This window comes from Squalius cephalus (assembly GCF_949319135.1).
Source record: "Squalius cephalus genome assembly, chromosome: 12".
Classification (NCBI taxonomy): domain Eukaryota; kingdom Metazoa; phylum Chordata; class Actinopteri; order Cypriniformes; family Leuciscidae; genus Squalius; species Squalius cephalus.
The window spans coordinates 1,024,327-1,039,326 of NC_137133.1; the positions used below are offsets into that span (position 1 = coordinate 1,024,327).

The window sequence follows — 15,000 nt, forward strand, 5'->3', positions numbered from 1 at the left end:
TATACTGTATGATTATGCGGGCGATATCGATGTGATTGCAAATACGTCTTTCTTTCTTTCGAGCTCCGAAAATATAAAATCCCGGCCGGTCCATTTCCCAAATTCATTCGACTGGCCTTACACTATACATTAACAAAACCTATTTCTCCTGAAATCCATGTCATGTTTTCCCTATACCTTTAGTAGCTCGTGCACCGTCAGTGAGTTAGGAAAAACCAAACAGAAGAAGAGTTAGGAGCGCGAAATCTGACAGACATTTGGCCATACCTGTCAACACTCCCGTTTTTCCCGGGTTTCTCCCGTTTTTTAGCCCTATCTCCCGGACCCCTCCCGGTTTGTTATTTCTCCCGGGAAACTCCCATAATTTGCATGGCCCAAACTGAGTAAAGCCTCTGTTTAGGCTATTAAAGCTACACTGTGTGATTTTTACCCCCATCTAGCGGTTATTGTATATGACTACCCAGTGAATATTTGTTTCTGTTCCTCTCAATTCTGAGGGCATTTTAACTCCTATTGTGGCCGTATTATTCCAAGATTAACATGGCTTCCAGTTATCGACTTCGTCCATGACAATAATAAACAATACGTCTAAAATGAATAAAACTACAGGACAGATGTCAGGAGGTAAACGTCACCCTTGGAATCATCCCAGCATAATCAGATTAGGCTAACGTTACAATGTGTACAAAGTAAAAGCAATTAAAAATAACTAAAATTTACAGTGTCCTTTTTTATATATAGCTTAAAAAATTGCGCCTTTAAAACTATTCATTACCTGTGATCCGTCGCAGCACAGATTTATGTTACAAGGTAAACAATACTTTTTCACCATTGAGCGAGGATGAAGTTATAGCTACAAAAGTTGTTCTGGTGTTATGTACAACCATGCTATGGTTAGACAAGCAACTATAAAACTTCGAATTTACACAAATGAATTACAACAGGCTGAATTACCTGTCGAGAAGAAAGCAGGCAACCTCGGCGTCCGTTTTAAAATCTTTTCTCCTCATGAGCTCTTTCCATCTGGGAAAAGTTACTCCAATATGACTATGGTCTTGCTGATTTGTCTGTCGCGTTGATGTTTTAATTCTCTCTTTCAAATGTGAGTACGCACACACACACGCACACACACACACACACACACACACACACTATCTTTCAAATCTGCCGGCACTCGCGAGCTCGCGAGTAATCTCCCCCTCGCATTCGTCACGGTGTCACTGAGTGAAAAACGCAAAAGGCGAAGCTTGAATTTACAGGCATGTCCCTCTTTGGCTAATGTAGTTTCAAGATGGAGGGGCAACATGGCGACTGGCATTCGAACCCCTCACCCGTATGTACTTTCAATGGCAGATTATAAACTTAAGAGAATACTTCATTACTTGAAAGAAGTAAATATACATTAATGAGCACATATATTTTTGAAAGAACTAAGTGTTTTTTGCTAAGAATCAACTAAAAAAGTTACACAGTGTAGCTTTAAGGAAATATAATTTTGGCAAAAGAAGAACTTTTATTTTAAATAAATGTTCATTTTAAATCAGCCTATGTCAGTGTGATATGTTACCATATTATCATGCTTAACACTAAGAATTTGAATAATTGTAATGTGATGATCAGATGCAGATATCTAAATCAGAGAATATCATAGGTTCGGGCGATTATTTATTTTTAACAGTGGATTCGGGTGACTCAAAGTGCACCAGATTAATGAACTTACCTTTAAAATGTACAAAATTTTCTTCCGGGGGAGTATGCCCCCGGACCCCCCTAGAAGTACCAAGTACACTTAACAGCATGACTGTTGTATGCTGGTAAGTGTTCGGACTCTGACTTTTATTTTATTTTGATTAAAAAAATGTGTGCATGCGCCAACACAAAAAGTCCCACAGCTGTCCCCCCCAATGTGTGATTGACAATTTCACCCTTGACTGCAATCACAACATGGTGTGAACGCACCTTATATACCATTACTCCCTGTTCAGTTCCGTCTCTCGTCAGTCCTCGTTTATTATTATTATTGGTTATCGCTCTTCCCTGCCTGAGCTCCTGTGTTTCAACTGTTCACTGCTTGTTCATGTTAGATTAACATTAACAAATAGCCTACAACAGTTGATCTTACAAATGTATTAGTAATAGTTCAAGCTAACTAAGACTAATAAATGCTGCAGAATTATTGTTGATTGTTAGTTCATGTTAACTAATGTTAACAAATAAATCTTATTGTAAAGATGAATAATACATCAAGATGAAGATATTCCTTAAGAGTTCTTGTCCTCAAACGAGTATCCTGTGCTATCATGTTCGTCTGAACATCATCCCTTAAATGTCCGTTTTAACTCAAAGCTGCTTGCTAATAGTGTGTTTAATGAGCTAATTAAATATCTCAGCTCAAATCAATATTTAGTGAGGCCAATGCCTGCGTAATAAGCAGGATAATGTACATCCAGCCGGTTGTTATCCCAGAATAAACGTCTTCAGGATAGCAGGAGATCCCTACGCTCCACATCAGGGTCCTGATCTTCCTGTCAGGGTGTATTCTGTGGTAACGACCGGCTGGATGTGTATTATTATCCCTTAAATGTGTATTGTGGATCATTTCTTTCCACTAATCAGAAAGAAGTCAAGTTATGAATGAAGCAAAATAGCTCAAAATTTCAAGATTGACCAGTGTCTGAAAAAACAGGGTTTTGCCTAAACAAAATGGCACTCAATAAAGGGAAACTTCACCAGCTGGCAGGATGAGCTTTCAGTGAAACTTGTCTGCCTATGCAGTAGAAAGGTGAAAACATCGGTGTTACCTGACTATAGACAACTGAAGAAAATGCTGTTTTCTTCCCTTTTGTCAAACTGGTAGTAAAACTTCAGCACCCATAATGCACTGGGTTTGTTGCGGTCCAAGGCCACTCCCACCAGTCTGCTCTGGATACGCTTGACCAGAGTCAAATACCGCCATGCTTACTTCTAAGCAAACTTTCACTCGTAATGGTGTCGACTTGCATCGCTCCCGGGAGCAAGCATTCAAAGAGTAAACGTCTCTGGGTTTCCAGAGTAGGATCCAGAGCTTTGTAGACAGCGACTAAAGGGTGCAAAGAATCTTAAATACAGAGAGAATAAAGAGAAGGAAAATATGATAAACCTTCATGCTTGCAGTCAACATTTCATACTGGATGAGCACAAACGCAGTGTTTTAGACCAAACGAAGGGGAAAACTGAAAGAAAAACACTGCTGTTCTGCCAGTTCCCCCCGTCGCGTTCAGGTGAGAAAGATGTTGCCGTAGTGATCCAGTTTTACCATAATGCTGTTCAAAGAGTGGATAAAGTTAGCCTGGGTTTCCCCATACTGCCTTGCTCGCAGCGCGATTTTATTCACACTGCTAGGCAGTCTGGACACCATGGACCAAATTTTCCCCTGAAAAAGGGAACCAATCACAGAACGGGGAGGGAGCAGCAAGACGATAACGACACCGAAGCAGTTTGTTTATATCTATGGATTCAACATGTCATCAGACTCGACGTTACCTTCTACCCTCATGTTTATCTTGCACAAACGGTAATATTCGCTAAACGCCATTGTGTACAAATAAATCTTTGACCCATCGTCTTTTTCCTCGTCGAATTTCTGCCGCTCTACATACGTCATCTGGTATAATTGAAGCGATTGGCTATGAGCTATGTACAGGCGCATTTGATAGACATTCATAGCGCCCAATAAACGGCTCTGGGCATTCGTAAACCACGCCTCAAATACGAGAAAATGAACACGTGGTTCCCAGACCAAGTCTCAAATGAGACTTGGTCTGACGTTAGCCAGGCTAGGATAAAGTATAATATAGTTATATTAACCCTAACCTTACATGAACTGTTGTGTTAATAACCCTCTGCTGATCTGACAGTCCGTGGGCGGGAATACAAACATGAGGAAGTATAATCTGTAGTTTTCACGAAGACTTTTACTGAATCACTCGTTCCAGGTAACACACAGAAAGAGGAAACACTGTTCATTTCCATATAGAGGTCACCGATTAACCGGTTTTGCCGATATATCGGTACCGATAGTTGATTGGTGGAACTATTGTTATCTGCAAAAATCCACACCGATAGTTTTTCTGGGTTGCGTCCGTTGCTGGATCGGCTGAGAAGAGTGTGCTGTCACTACACAGTACGAGCGCGCTGAGAAGAGACTGCTGGCTTTATACAGAGCGAGAGCGCCCTCTAGAGGCGGAATAACAACTATCACTATCAGTTGTTTACGTTAACACGTGAGGCTGCGCGCTACACGGAGAGAGCCGACACTTCAGATGCGCATTTAAAACACAGACAGAACACTAAAGTACATATTGCCATATCATTATAAAGTAATTAATTTGTTAATTACTAACATTAGTATTGGCTACCTCAAGCGATTAAAGCAATGTGACAAAAACACACGCAAACCTGACCCAAATGTTTAATGTCGCAATTGTTACCATCTATTTGCTTTAGTTTATATCCAGCTGTTCACTTTTATGCATTCATTAGCCGGCGAAGTTTAATATTTAAAGCTAGTGACGTGATTGCTTTCTCAACACTGATATGTTCATGCAGTCGACAGAAACTAATCAGAAACGCATTCGATTTCAGTTCCTTTTTTATCACTACAATACATACTGTTATTTTGATTAGATAATCATCAAGTGTTCTAAAATAGAAGCAAATAAAGAGAGATTGTACATGTACTATAGGTCTACGTTTATGTAATTTTAATGCTCTGGCCTATTCAGATATTTAAATATGGCCATCTTTAAGCACGACTCTTAAAGAAACGCATATTTGACCTGTAATATTTTAATGTTTCAATTATTTTCTGTAGAGTTCATTCAACTTCTCGTTTTAATATATTCATATTTATATATTTATTTCATTCAGCACATTTCAGTTCAGCACTGTTTTACTTGGAGTGTTATGTTTGTTTTTAATCCCAGTATCCATTTATAAAAAAATATCGGTTATCGGCATGTGCGGTCAAACCTAAATATCGGTCTCGGTAAAATCCACTATCGGTCGACCTCTGCTACTAACAACACACAGTGGGTTTGAGTACTGTGGTTTATAATATGCCATTATTATCTGATGCCATCACACAGTACCAGCCTTGAATTAAAGATCAGAGTTTGGAAATGACCTGCAAACCTGAGCCCAAATCACAAGCCAGAAGATGTTGATGAAGATGATGATGTCAAAGACCCATCCAGTCCAGAAGCACTGCTTCACACCAGACTGATGCACAGCCGCATCTTCATCACACACACACACACACACACTCTTTCCTCCAGAGCAGGTTTACTCACTGAACGTGACGCTCTTCTCGCGGTGGTAGTATCCATCTGAGGTCTTTTTCTTGAGCATGGAGCACAGGTCCACTCTACACACACACTCGTCTCCGAACACACGGCTCTCGAAGTCAGAGAACAGAGCCGGATCCAGCTTCTTAACGCCCTGCGAAGACACACACACACAGTGAGTCCAGAGCAAGCAGAAGGACACACACAAGAGACAGTCCAGTGGGGCTGGAAGTGTCTGTCGGGGCCGATAACCTCGAGAGGAAGCCTGAGCTGTGGGAAGATCACACACACACACACACACACACCTCCCTATCTGTGTCCTCCACATGCAGAAGAAGCATCAGTCCGTCTGTCACGTACACACTACACACACCGCTCAGCGGATGTGGAGAGAGTCTTCATGAGCACTGGGAGTGGAAGCACTCGAGTTAAAGCTGTGTAATGTGTGTTTGATCTGATTGTGTGTGAGTGATGAGCGGGAACAGGAGATCTGGCGTCAGTCTCGCCCCTGCTTCATCCTCACCACACCATCAAACTACAGCACTTTAGGCTTTTTCATGTTTTTGAAACAAGGCTGCATTACTTTAATCAAAAATACAGTAAAAACTGTAATATTGTTAAATATTATTTCAGCACTATTATGCTCTTGTTTTGTTTTCTCCTACAATAAGTTTACATGCATCCAAGGTCAAAAACACTAACTCTTTCCTCGCCATCGACACAAATGTCAAAATTTGTAGAAAATTATTAGGGCTGGACCCGAATATTCGAATATTCGTTCGGTGGGTTGGTATTCGATTTGAAAATTTGACAATCGAATATTTGTTTGTTTGTTTTTTTAGTTGTTTTTTTTGCACACCTGGCATCCCCCTCGAAACGGTTCTCATTCACGCTTGAATATGTTTTACACTATAAAATCTGGCGAAATACAATGCTCTTTTTACAATTATCTTATATAGTCTAGCCATTTTTAATAGGATGGACAGTTGAAGGAACCCAACCTCGTTATACTTGTATCTTTTTAGTGAACTCTGTGTACACAAACACTGTTCTCAGTGCTGGAGTTCATGTGTAGAGCCGCTGGTGACACTTCCAGCACAGTTTCATGTTGTGTCGAGCCTCCTTAGTGTTTTAAAAATAGCCATTTTGATGCTATCACTGTCGTGCCCCATTCACTCCCATTCAAAAGGCATTTTGACCGAAAACGAAAATACAGTCAATCTTAAAAGTGGCGTTTCCATTCTAATTATGCTTTTACACGAAAGTTTGACTCGGGTAGATTAACAAAAAGAGCCTAGGTTCAATTTTGGCGAGAGTTACCCTTTAATTGCTTCTATTGCTCTCCTCATTTTAAGTCGCTTTGGATAAAAGCATCTGCTAAATGATTAAATGTAGATGTAAACAAGTGACCTGACAACGCAAGTGAACCACATTTACATGGCTTTATTAATAAATCAGGCCATGACCCTGTGTGATGCCAAAACATAATCATCTGCGTATCTGACTCAGAGTATTTCATTTGTAATGTCAGTTATTAAGCATAATCAGCCTTAGAGCGTGCATGTAAACGCAATCTGACCTTTGATCTGTGAAACTTTGCAGACCTTTTACATTCACAAACAGCTGTATTACACACTACATGAACAGAGACAACAGAGGCACTTTAAATCCTCTGTTTTCTGTGTGAATATATAGTAAAGTGTAATTTATTCCTGTGATCAAAGCTGAATGTTCAGCATCATTACTCCAGTCTTCAGTGTCACATGATCCTTCAGAAATCACTCTAATATGAGGATTTGATGATCAAGAAACATTTATGATTATTATGAAATCAAGAAAACATTTTATTGATACATTTAATTTGTCAGGATTCTTTGATGAATAGAAAATTCTAAATAACAGCATTATAAATGTATTACCGTCAATTCAATGCGTCCATAGCGAAAAACTATTAATTTCTATAAAAGTAAATTAAAGTCTTACTGACCCCAAACCTTTGAACGGTTCTGTATAATTAATAGCTTTAAAAAATGAGCACGTCAGGCGCGTTTTCACTAATAAAAGCTGATTTTTATTTTGCATGAATTATACACACACTTACATAACTGCGACTGCACTGATGATATATTAATCATGATTTCCAAAAATAAATTACAATTATCACTGTTGTCATTGACTCAATGCTGTGTTACAGTAAATGTATTCTGCACACACACACACACACACACACGCGAGCGCTTCTTACCTGCTTGCGTAGTTTGGGAGCTCGTGAGAGTTTGAGAAACGTCAGATGAGGTTTGAAGGCTTTGTCATCTCCAGACACGATGCCTCTCTCCTCAAACGCCTTCCTCACACTCTCTGGGTGGAGAGAAACAACACACACACAGCCTCAGAGACACAGATGCATCCTGGGATAGTCTATTTACAGCCTCCCGAGGACCGGACCGGGCCGAGACTGTCTCACCGTCCTCAATGTAAGACAAGACATAATCAATACAGAGAGGGCGAGAAAGAGCGAGATGACATTAGCAGCCTGAGCTCTCGGTGTCTTGTGCATCGAAACCTTGAACGTGTTCTCACTCCACTTCCTGCAGGGATCCGGAATACTGTTCTCATATACACCATCAGCGAATATTAGAGGCTTTTTTACATATCAATCTGATTACACCAATACTGGAAGCAGTAAAACCTCAAATCTGGCCACAACTCTGGGTTTATTTTGGTACAGTGGATGATTATGTTCGAGAGTCTGAAAACTGAAGGGACCATCAAACACATCCACACACCAGACGCACATCCCAGATGTAGAGATTCACTCTCATTCTTTTCTTTATTGGGTGTAATAGAATAGGTTAACATGCTTTAATGCCAATCAGTACATTATAGACCCAGTTTCAGTTGGTAAACATGGTGAGGTTTTGTTGTGGGCGGAGCTTAGGTGGAGGCAGAACGATCCCTCACGCTTCACTAACGTTAGTGTGCCAGTTTTGTTAGCTTGTTTTTTAACAATGACTAGAGAAAATCTGATTTTATCTTAATGTGCAAGGTCACTCACTGTCCAGGGCCGCGATTGTTATTTGCAAAAGTAAATTTTAACGGACATCCCAGATTGGCTGACCCGGCATACACGCTCAGTCAGTGGATGGACGATCTGACAGGATTAACGTTAACGCTACCTCCGGTTAAGTGGCCTGACTTCTACACCGACCCGATAGAGAAACCAAGGGTAAAGAGAAACTGAGGGCATATACATATTTAGACACCTATAACTGCACTAAATGGTCACGTGCAAGACTTGTGTGGTACGATCCGCAGTTCTGCCGAGCCAGCGCCACGGCCAGACAGAAGACGACAATGTAAAGAGTGACATTACGGTGCAATTTTAATGATGTGAATATTTTCTAGAAATAAAAATTCCAGATACAGCATATTCATTTTTTAACTATGTATTTGATTACTCTTTCTTATAGTGGAGCGGCTAAGTGCTTATGTTTGGCAGAATCGTTCAGTTTATGATACAAGCGTGAAAATTGGCATGAGCAATCTCCATGGGTCACTTGACAATAAGCCACCCACAGCTACTTGAAATTTCAAGATGGCGGCCATTAGGCTTAAGAAATCATTTAGTTGGTGATACAAGCATGAAAATGAACCTAATTGCTCCACTAAGGTGGTGGCCATCTTGAAAAATGGCCGCCATCATGAAATTTCAAGTAGCTGTGGGTGGCTTATTGTCAAGTGACCCACAGAGACTGCTCATGCCAATTTTCATGCTTGTATCACCAAATAAACCACTATATCACTTAACTGCTCCACTAAGGTGTCGGCCATCTTGAAAAATTGCCGCCATCTTGAAATTTCAAGTGGCTCGGACAATTTTCTTGTCAAGTGACCCATGGAGACTGCTCATGCCAATTTTCATGCTTGTATCATAAACTGAACGATTATATCACTTAGCCGCTCCACTATTACCAGGTTCTTCAAAAAGTCTATCACAATCAATCAAAACAATGTATACAATCATAGATGATTCACAAATAATCACAATAATTTAGAAAACATTATGCGATAAAATTTCAAATTGGAGCCTGTACTCTGTCGATTCTTGCACCCAACAACACAACAAGATGACATTTAATAACAATAATAATAATTTAAGATCATTATTGTGTAGCCGAATCTGTGCTGGTTTGTGTTGGCCGCCTCCAGTTTTCCCTTTGCTGGTCTATTGCAGCTCCTCTATTCCACACTGATTTCTACAAAGCCCCGCCTTCTGAAGAGCTCAGAGTGCTCTGATTGGCCAGCTGATCCAATGTGCTGTGATTGGCCAAACACCTCAAGTGCGTGTCTGAAACGTAACACCCCTTACCATAATCGTAAGCTTCAGTCGTTGGTTTCACCGTATCAGTTCGAACACGAGTCGGATTGTAAATGCGGATGATCAAGCAGATCGTTTATGGAAGACCAAAAGGGCCAAAACGTTTTGGCCCTTTTGGCCTTCCATAATTGTTCGTAACCAACATCGGAACGCCACGCCACGACGACCGCATTATAATTCACCGAAACGACTTCTCTCTTTGCATGTGTCTTTGAGCGGCGTTATGCTAATATTTTACATTGTGACGTGAGGAAGTAATATCTGGAATATCTGAATAATCTATCAATCAAAGCTCATTCTTCACAAAAGAGAGTTTTGGACTCTACTGACTTCCACTGTATGGACAAAAACAATGAGACATCTCTCAAAATATCTTCTCTTATGTTTCGCAGAAGAACGTACGTCATGTTTAAGGAACATTAAGGCTGTAAATGATGATAGAATGATAATTTCTGGGTAAACAATCCCTTTAAACTACATTACATGTACAGTGAAAAATCTGAAAGCTGTCCGTCATTTTGACAGATTACAGTGAGTGATGTACTGCACCTTGTAACTGTAGTTCTCACCCCTGTCCACTTGGTGGCGAGAGCGCTCTTGCTGACTATGAGTTAACGGTCAACCAGTGTGACATTGTTTACAACTGTCTTTCTGCCGTTGAAACACTGATTGAGCGCATTTATCAATGAAATAATAAAGTACAGCTTTTAAACTACTGAACGAATGGTGTGTGTTTATTTGTGCAGGAGAGCAGAGGATGAGGAGTGAGGAAGAGCGATGTACCTGCGATGAGCGCGAGTGTGTTCAGATGCTCTCCTTCTGCGATCTGGACAAACGCCACTTCCTGTTTAAAGTGTCCGACTCCACAGAAGGGCAGGATCAGCCTGTGTCCCGCCAGCAGTGTGTTCAGAGGAGACTCCAGCGCTGAGAGTGTGGACGCGGCACTGCACACACACACACACACACACACACACACACACACACACACACACACACACACACACACACACACAGGATCAGCCTGTGTCCCGCCAGCAGTGTGTTCAGAGGAGACTCCAGCGCTGAGAGTGTGGACGCGGCACTGCACACACACACATACACACACACACACACACACACACACACACACACACACACAGGATCAGCCTGTGTCCCGCCAGCAGTGTGTTCAGAGGAGACTCCAGCGCTGAGAGTGTGGACGCGGCACTGCACACACACACACACACACACACACACACACACACACACACACACACACACAGTATCAGCCTGTGTCCCGCCAGCAGTGTGTTCAGAGGAGACTCCAGCGCTGAGAGTGTGGACGCAGCGCTGCACACACACACACACACACACACACACACACACACACACACACACACACACACACACACAGGATCAGCCTGTGTCCCGCCAGCAGTGTGTTCAGAGGAGACTCCAGCGCTGAGAGTGTGGACGCGGCACTGCACACACACACACACACACACACACACACACACACACACACACACACACACACACACACACACACACACACAGTATCAGCCTGTGTCCCGCCAGCAGTGTGTTCAGAGGAGACTCCAGCGCTGAGAGTGTGGACGCGGCACTACACACACACACACACACACACACACACACACACACACACACACACACAGGATCAGCCTGTGTCCCGCCAGCAGTGTGTTCAGAGGAGACTCCAGCGCTGAGAGTGTGGACGCGGCACTACACACACACACACACACACACACACACACACACACACACACACACAGGATCAGCCTGTGTCCCGCCAGCAGTGTGTTCAGAGGAGACTCCAGCGCTGAGAGTGTGGATGCGGCACTGCACACACACACACACACACACACACACACACACACACACACACACACACACACACACACACACACACAGGATCAGCCTGTGTCCCGCCAGCAGTGTGTTCAGAGGAGACTCCAGCGCTGAGAGTGTGGACGCAGCGCTACACACACACACACACACACACACACACACACACACAGGATCAGCCTGTGTCCCGCCAGCAGTGTGTTCAGAGGAGACTCCAGCGCTGAGAGTGTGGACGCGGCACTGCACACACACACACACACACACACACACACACACACACACACACACACACACACACACACACACACAGGATCAGCCTGTGTCCCGCCAGCAGTGTGTTCAGAGGAGACTCCAGCGCTGAGAGTGTGGACGCGGCACTGCACACACACACACACACACACACACACACACACACACACACACACACACACACACACACACACACACACACACACACAGTATCAGCCTGTGTCCCGCCAGCAGTGTGTTCAGAGGAGACTCCAGCGCTGAGAGTGTGGACGCAGCGCTGCACACACACACACACACACACACACACACACACACACACACACAGGATCAGCCTGTGTCCCGCCAGCAGTGTGTTCAGAGGAGACTCCAGCGCTGAGAGTGTGGACGCGGCACTACACACACACACACACACACACACACACACACACACACACACAGGATCAGCCTGTGTCCCGCCAGCAGTGTGTTCAGAGGAGACTCCAGCGCTGAGAGTGTGGATGCGGCACTGCACACACACACACACACACACACACACACACACACACACACACACACACACACACACACAGGATCAGCCTGTGTCCCGCCAGCAGTGTGTTCAGAGGAGACTCCAGCGCTGAGAGTGTGGACGCAGCGCTACACACACACACACACACACACACACACACACACACAGGATCAGCCTGTGTCCCGCCAGCAGTGTGTTCAGAGGAGACTCCAGCGCTGAGAGTGTGGACGCGGCACTGCACACACACACACACACACACACACACACACACACACACACACACACACACACACACACACACACACACACAGGATCAGCCTGTGTCCCGCCAGCAGTGTGTTCAGAGGAGACTCCAGCGCTGAGAGTGTGGACGCGGCACTGCACACACACACACACACACACACACACACACACACACAGGATCAGCCTGTGTCCCGCCAGCAGTGTGTTCAGAGGAGACTCCAGCGCTGAGAGTGTGGACGCGGCACTGCACACACACACACACACACACACACACACACACACACACACACACACACACACACACACACACACACACACACAGGATCAGCCTGTGTCCCGTCAGCATTGTGTTCAGAGGAGACTCCAGCGCTGAGAGTGTGGACGCGGCACTGCACACACACACACACACACACACACACACACACACACACACACACACACACACACACACACACAGGATCAGCCGGTGTCCCGTCAGCAGTGTGTTCAGAGGAGACTCCAGCGCTGAGAGTGTGGACGCGGCACTGCACACACACACACACACACACACACACACACACACACACACACACACACACACACACACACACACACACACACACACAGGATCAGCCTGTGTCCCGTCAGCATTGTGTTCAGAGGAGACTCCAGCGCTGAGAGTGTGGACGCGGCACTGCACACACACACACACACACACACACACACAGGATCAGCCGGTGTCCCGTCAGCAGTGTGTTCAGAGGAGACTCCAGCGCTGAGAGTGTGTATGCGGCACTGCACACACACACACACACACACACACACACACACACACACACACACACACACACACACACACACACACACACACACACACACACACACACACAGGATCAGCCTGTGTCCCGTCAGCAGTGTGTTCAGAGGAGACTCCAGCGCTGAGAGTGTGGACGCGGCACTGCACACACACACACACACACACACACACACACAGATCTCACATGTGGCCTTCAAACACAATAAAATGTCTGTGGTTTGGACAACTTGTCTCTTCACGGAGCAGCTGATGCTCTGGGTTATGCTAACTGGGGTCAGGCCGGGGTCAGGCTGGGGTCAGGCTGGGGTCAGGCAGGGGTCAGGCTGGGGTCAGGCTGGGGTGAAGCGTGCTGTCAGGGGGATTTGCCTTTAGAGGACTGCCAAGAACAAAGAGTGAACACAGCTAACATTACTGATGAACAGAATTATGGCGCTTTTCCATTACCAGTACCAACTCAACTCAACTCAACTCAACTCGGCTCGGCTCGGCTCGGCTCGGCTCGCTTTTTGCTCCGTTTTCCATTGCAGATAGTATCTCCACAATAGTACCTGGTCGTCATAGCGACGCCGCAGGAAACTGCCGTGACTTAATCTTCTACCTTTATTTTACTGTCTATGTGCGAGACACACCCGCTACACACACACACACAGGACAGTGGAGGAAATCGAGTGTATGCTGTTTTTGGATGTTGTTTATTCCGGATACTCCGTCTGGCGCGTGCAATGATGACGCAGTGAATAGTGACGATTCTCTCTGACCAATCAGCAGTCTGCCGTGTTTTCACGTCACATTCTAGTATCGCCTCAGCTCGCTCAGAACCTCGCCGGAGGTGGTACGAAAAAAAGTACCTGGAAGGGAGGTACAGGTACAACTTTTACACAGTGGAAAACCAAACAGAGGCGAGTTGAGCTGGTACTGTGTAGTGGAAGAGCGCCATTAGTGTCCTTCATCATGTAGCTGTCGCTGCTGTTTTAAAGAGCAATAAGCCGTGTGTTACATAAGGAATAATGGACAACAGATTGGTGAATTATTAAAAACTGTCCAATAATAGATTGTTACATTATTTAATTAAGATTAATTTATTTAGCAATAATTGAAGTCATTTATTCATCTCTCTTACTACATCTCAAGTCATTTTGACATTTTGTTACAAAGTATTTGTTACAAAGTATATAAATTTATTATTGTCATACTTTTAAAAGTTTAATGTCACTTTATGTCACTCTGCCCACACTCTCTCCTGATTGGCTGGATTGATTTGGTTGCGTGTAGTGAGTTTGCAGAGAGACTCCGCCAACACTCTCTTCTGATTGGCTGTGTTTTTGATTGATTTGGTTGTGAGTGCAGTGCTCTTGCAGAGAGACTCCGCCCACACTCTCTTCTGATTGGCTGTGATTTTGGATTGATTTTACGGCGTCTGATGTGGCAGACAAATTGCATCTGCCCAGGACAGAGTGTAATTGTGATTCATAAACTGAATCCATGCATAGAGAGCCTAACACTGTGTATGTGTGTGTGAGTGTGTGAGTGTGTGTGTGTGTGTGTGTTCTTACAGATCAACCTGCTCCTGTGTGTTCAGGTGAGCCACTAGTAGAGTAATGTGTAGAGTATCCACAGGTATCAGCGCTCGCGACAGACGAGAGTCCTTCTCCAGCAC

At 44.1% G+C, this 15,000-nt stretch overlaps 1 protein-coding gene across 6 annotated transcripts in view; it reads right to left on the minus strand.

The window, feature by feature from the left end:
- akap7 (A-kinase anchoring protein 7) overlaps positions 1-15,000 on the minus strand; it is a 214,204-nt gene that overhangs the window by 191,337 nt on the left and 7,867 nt on the right. For 5 of the 6 annotated variants that reach the window (XM_079887604.1, XM_079887608.1, XM_079887605.1 and 2 more), the window contains exons 4-7: positions 14,897-15,000; positions 10,486-10,646; positions 7,570-7,682; positions 5,331-5,478 (exon numbers count right to left, since the gene is read on the minus strand). The exon at positions 14,897-15,000 is cut by the window's right edge and continues 33 nt beyond it. In XM_079887604.1, coding sequence (XP_079743730.1) covers positions 5,331-5,478; positions 7,570-7,682; positions 10,486-10,646; positions 14,897-15,000 — 526 coding nt within the window. Of the gene's footprint in view, positions 1-5,330; positions 5,479-7,569; positions 7,683-10,485; positions 10,647-13,018; positions 13,485-14,896 lie in introns of those variants that run through there. The other variant, XM_079887607.1, reaches the window with a different exon arrangement.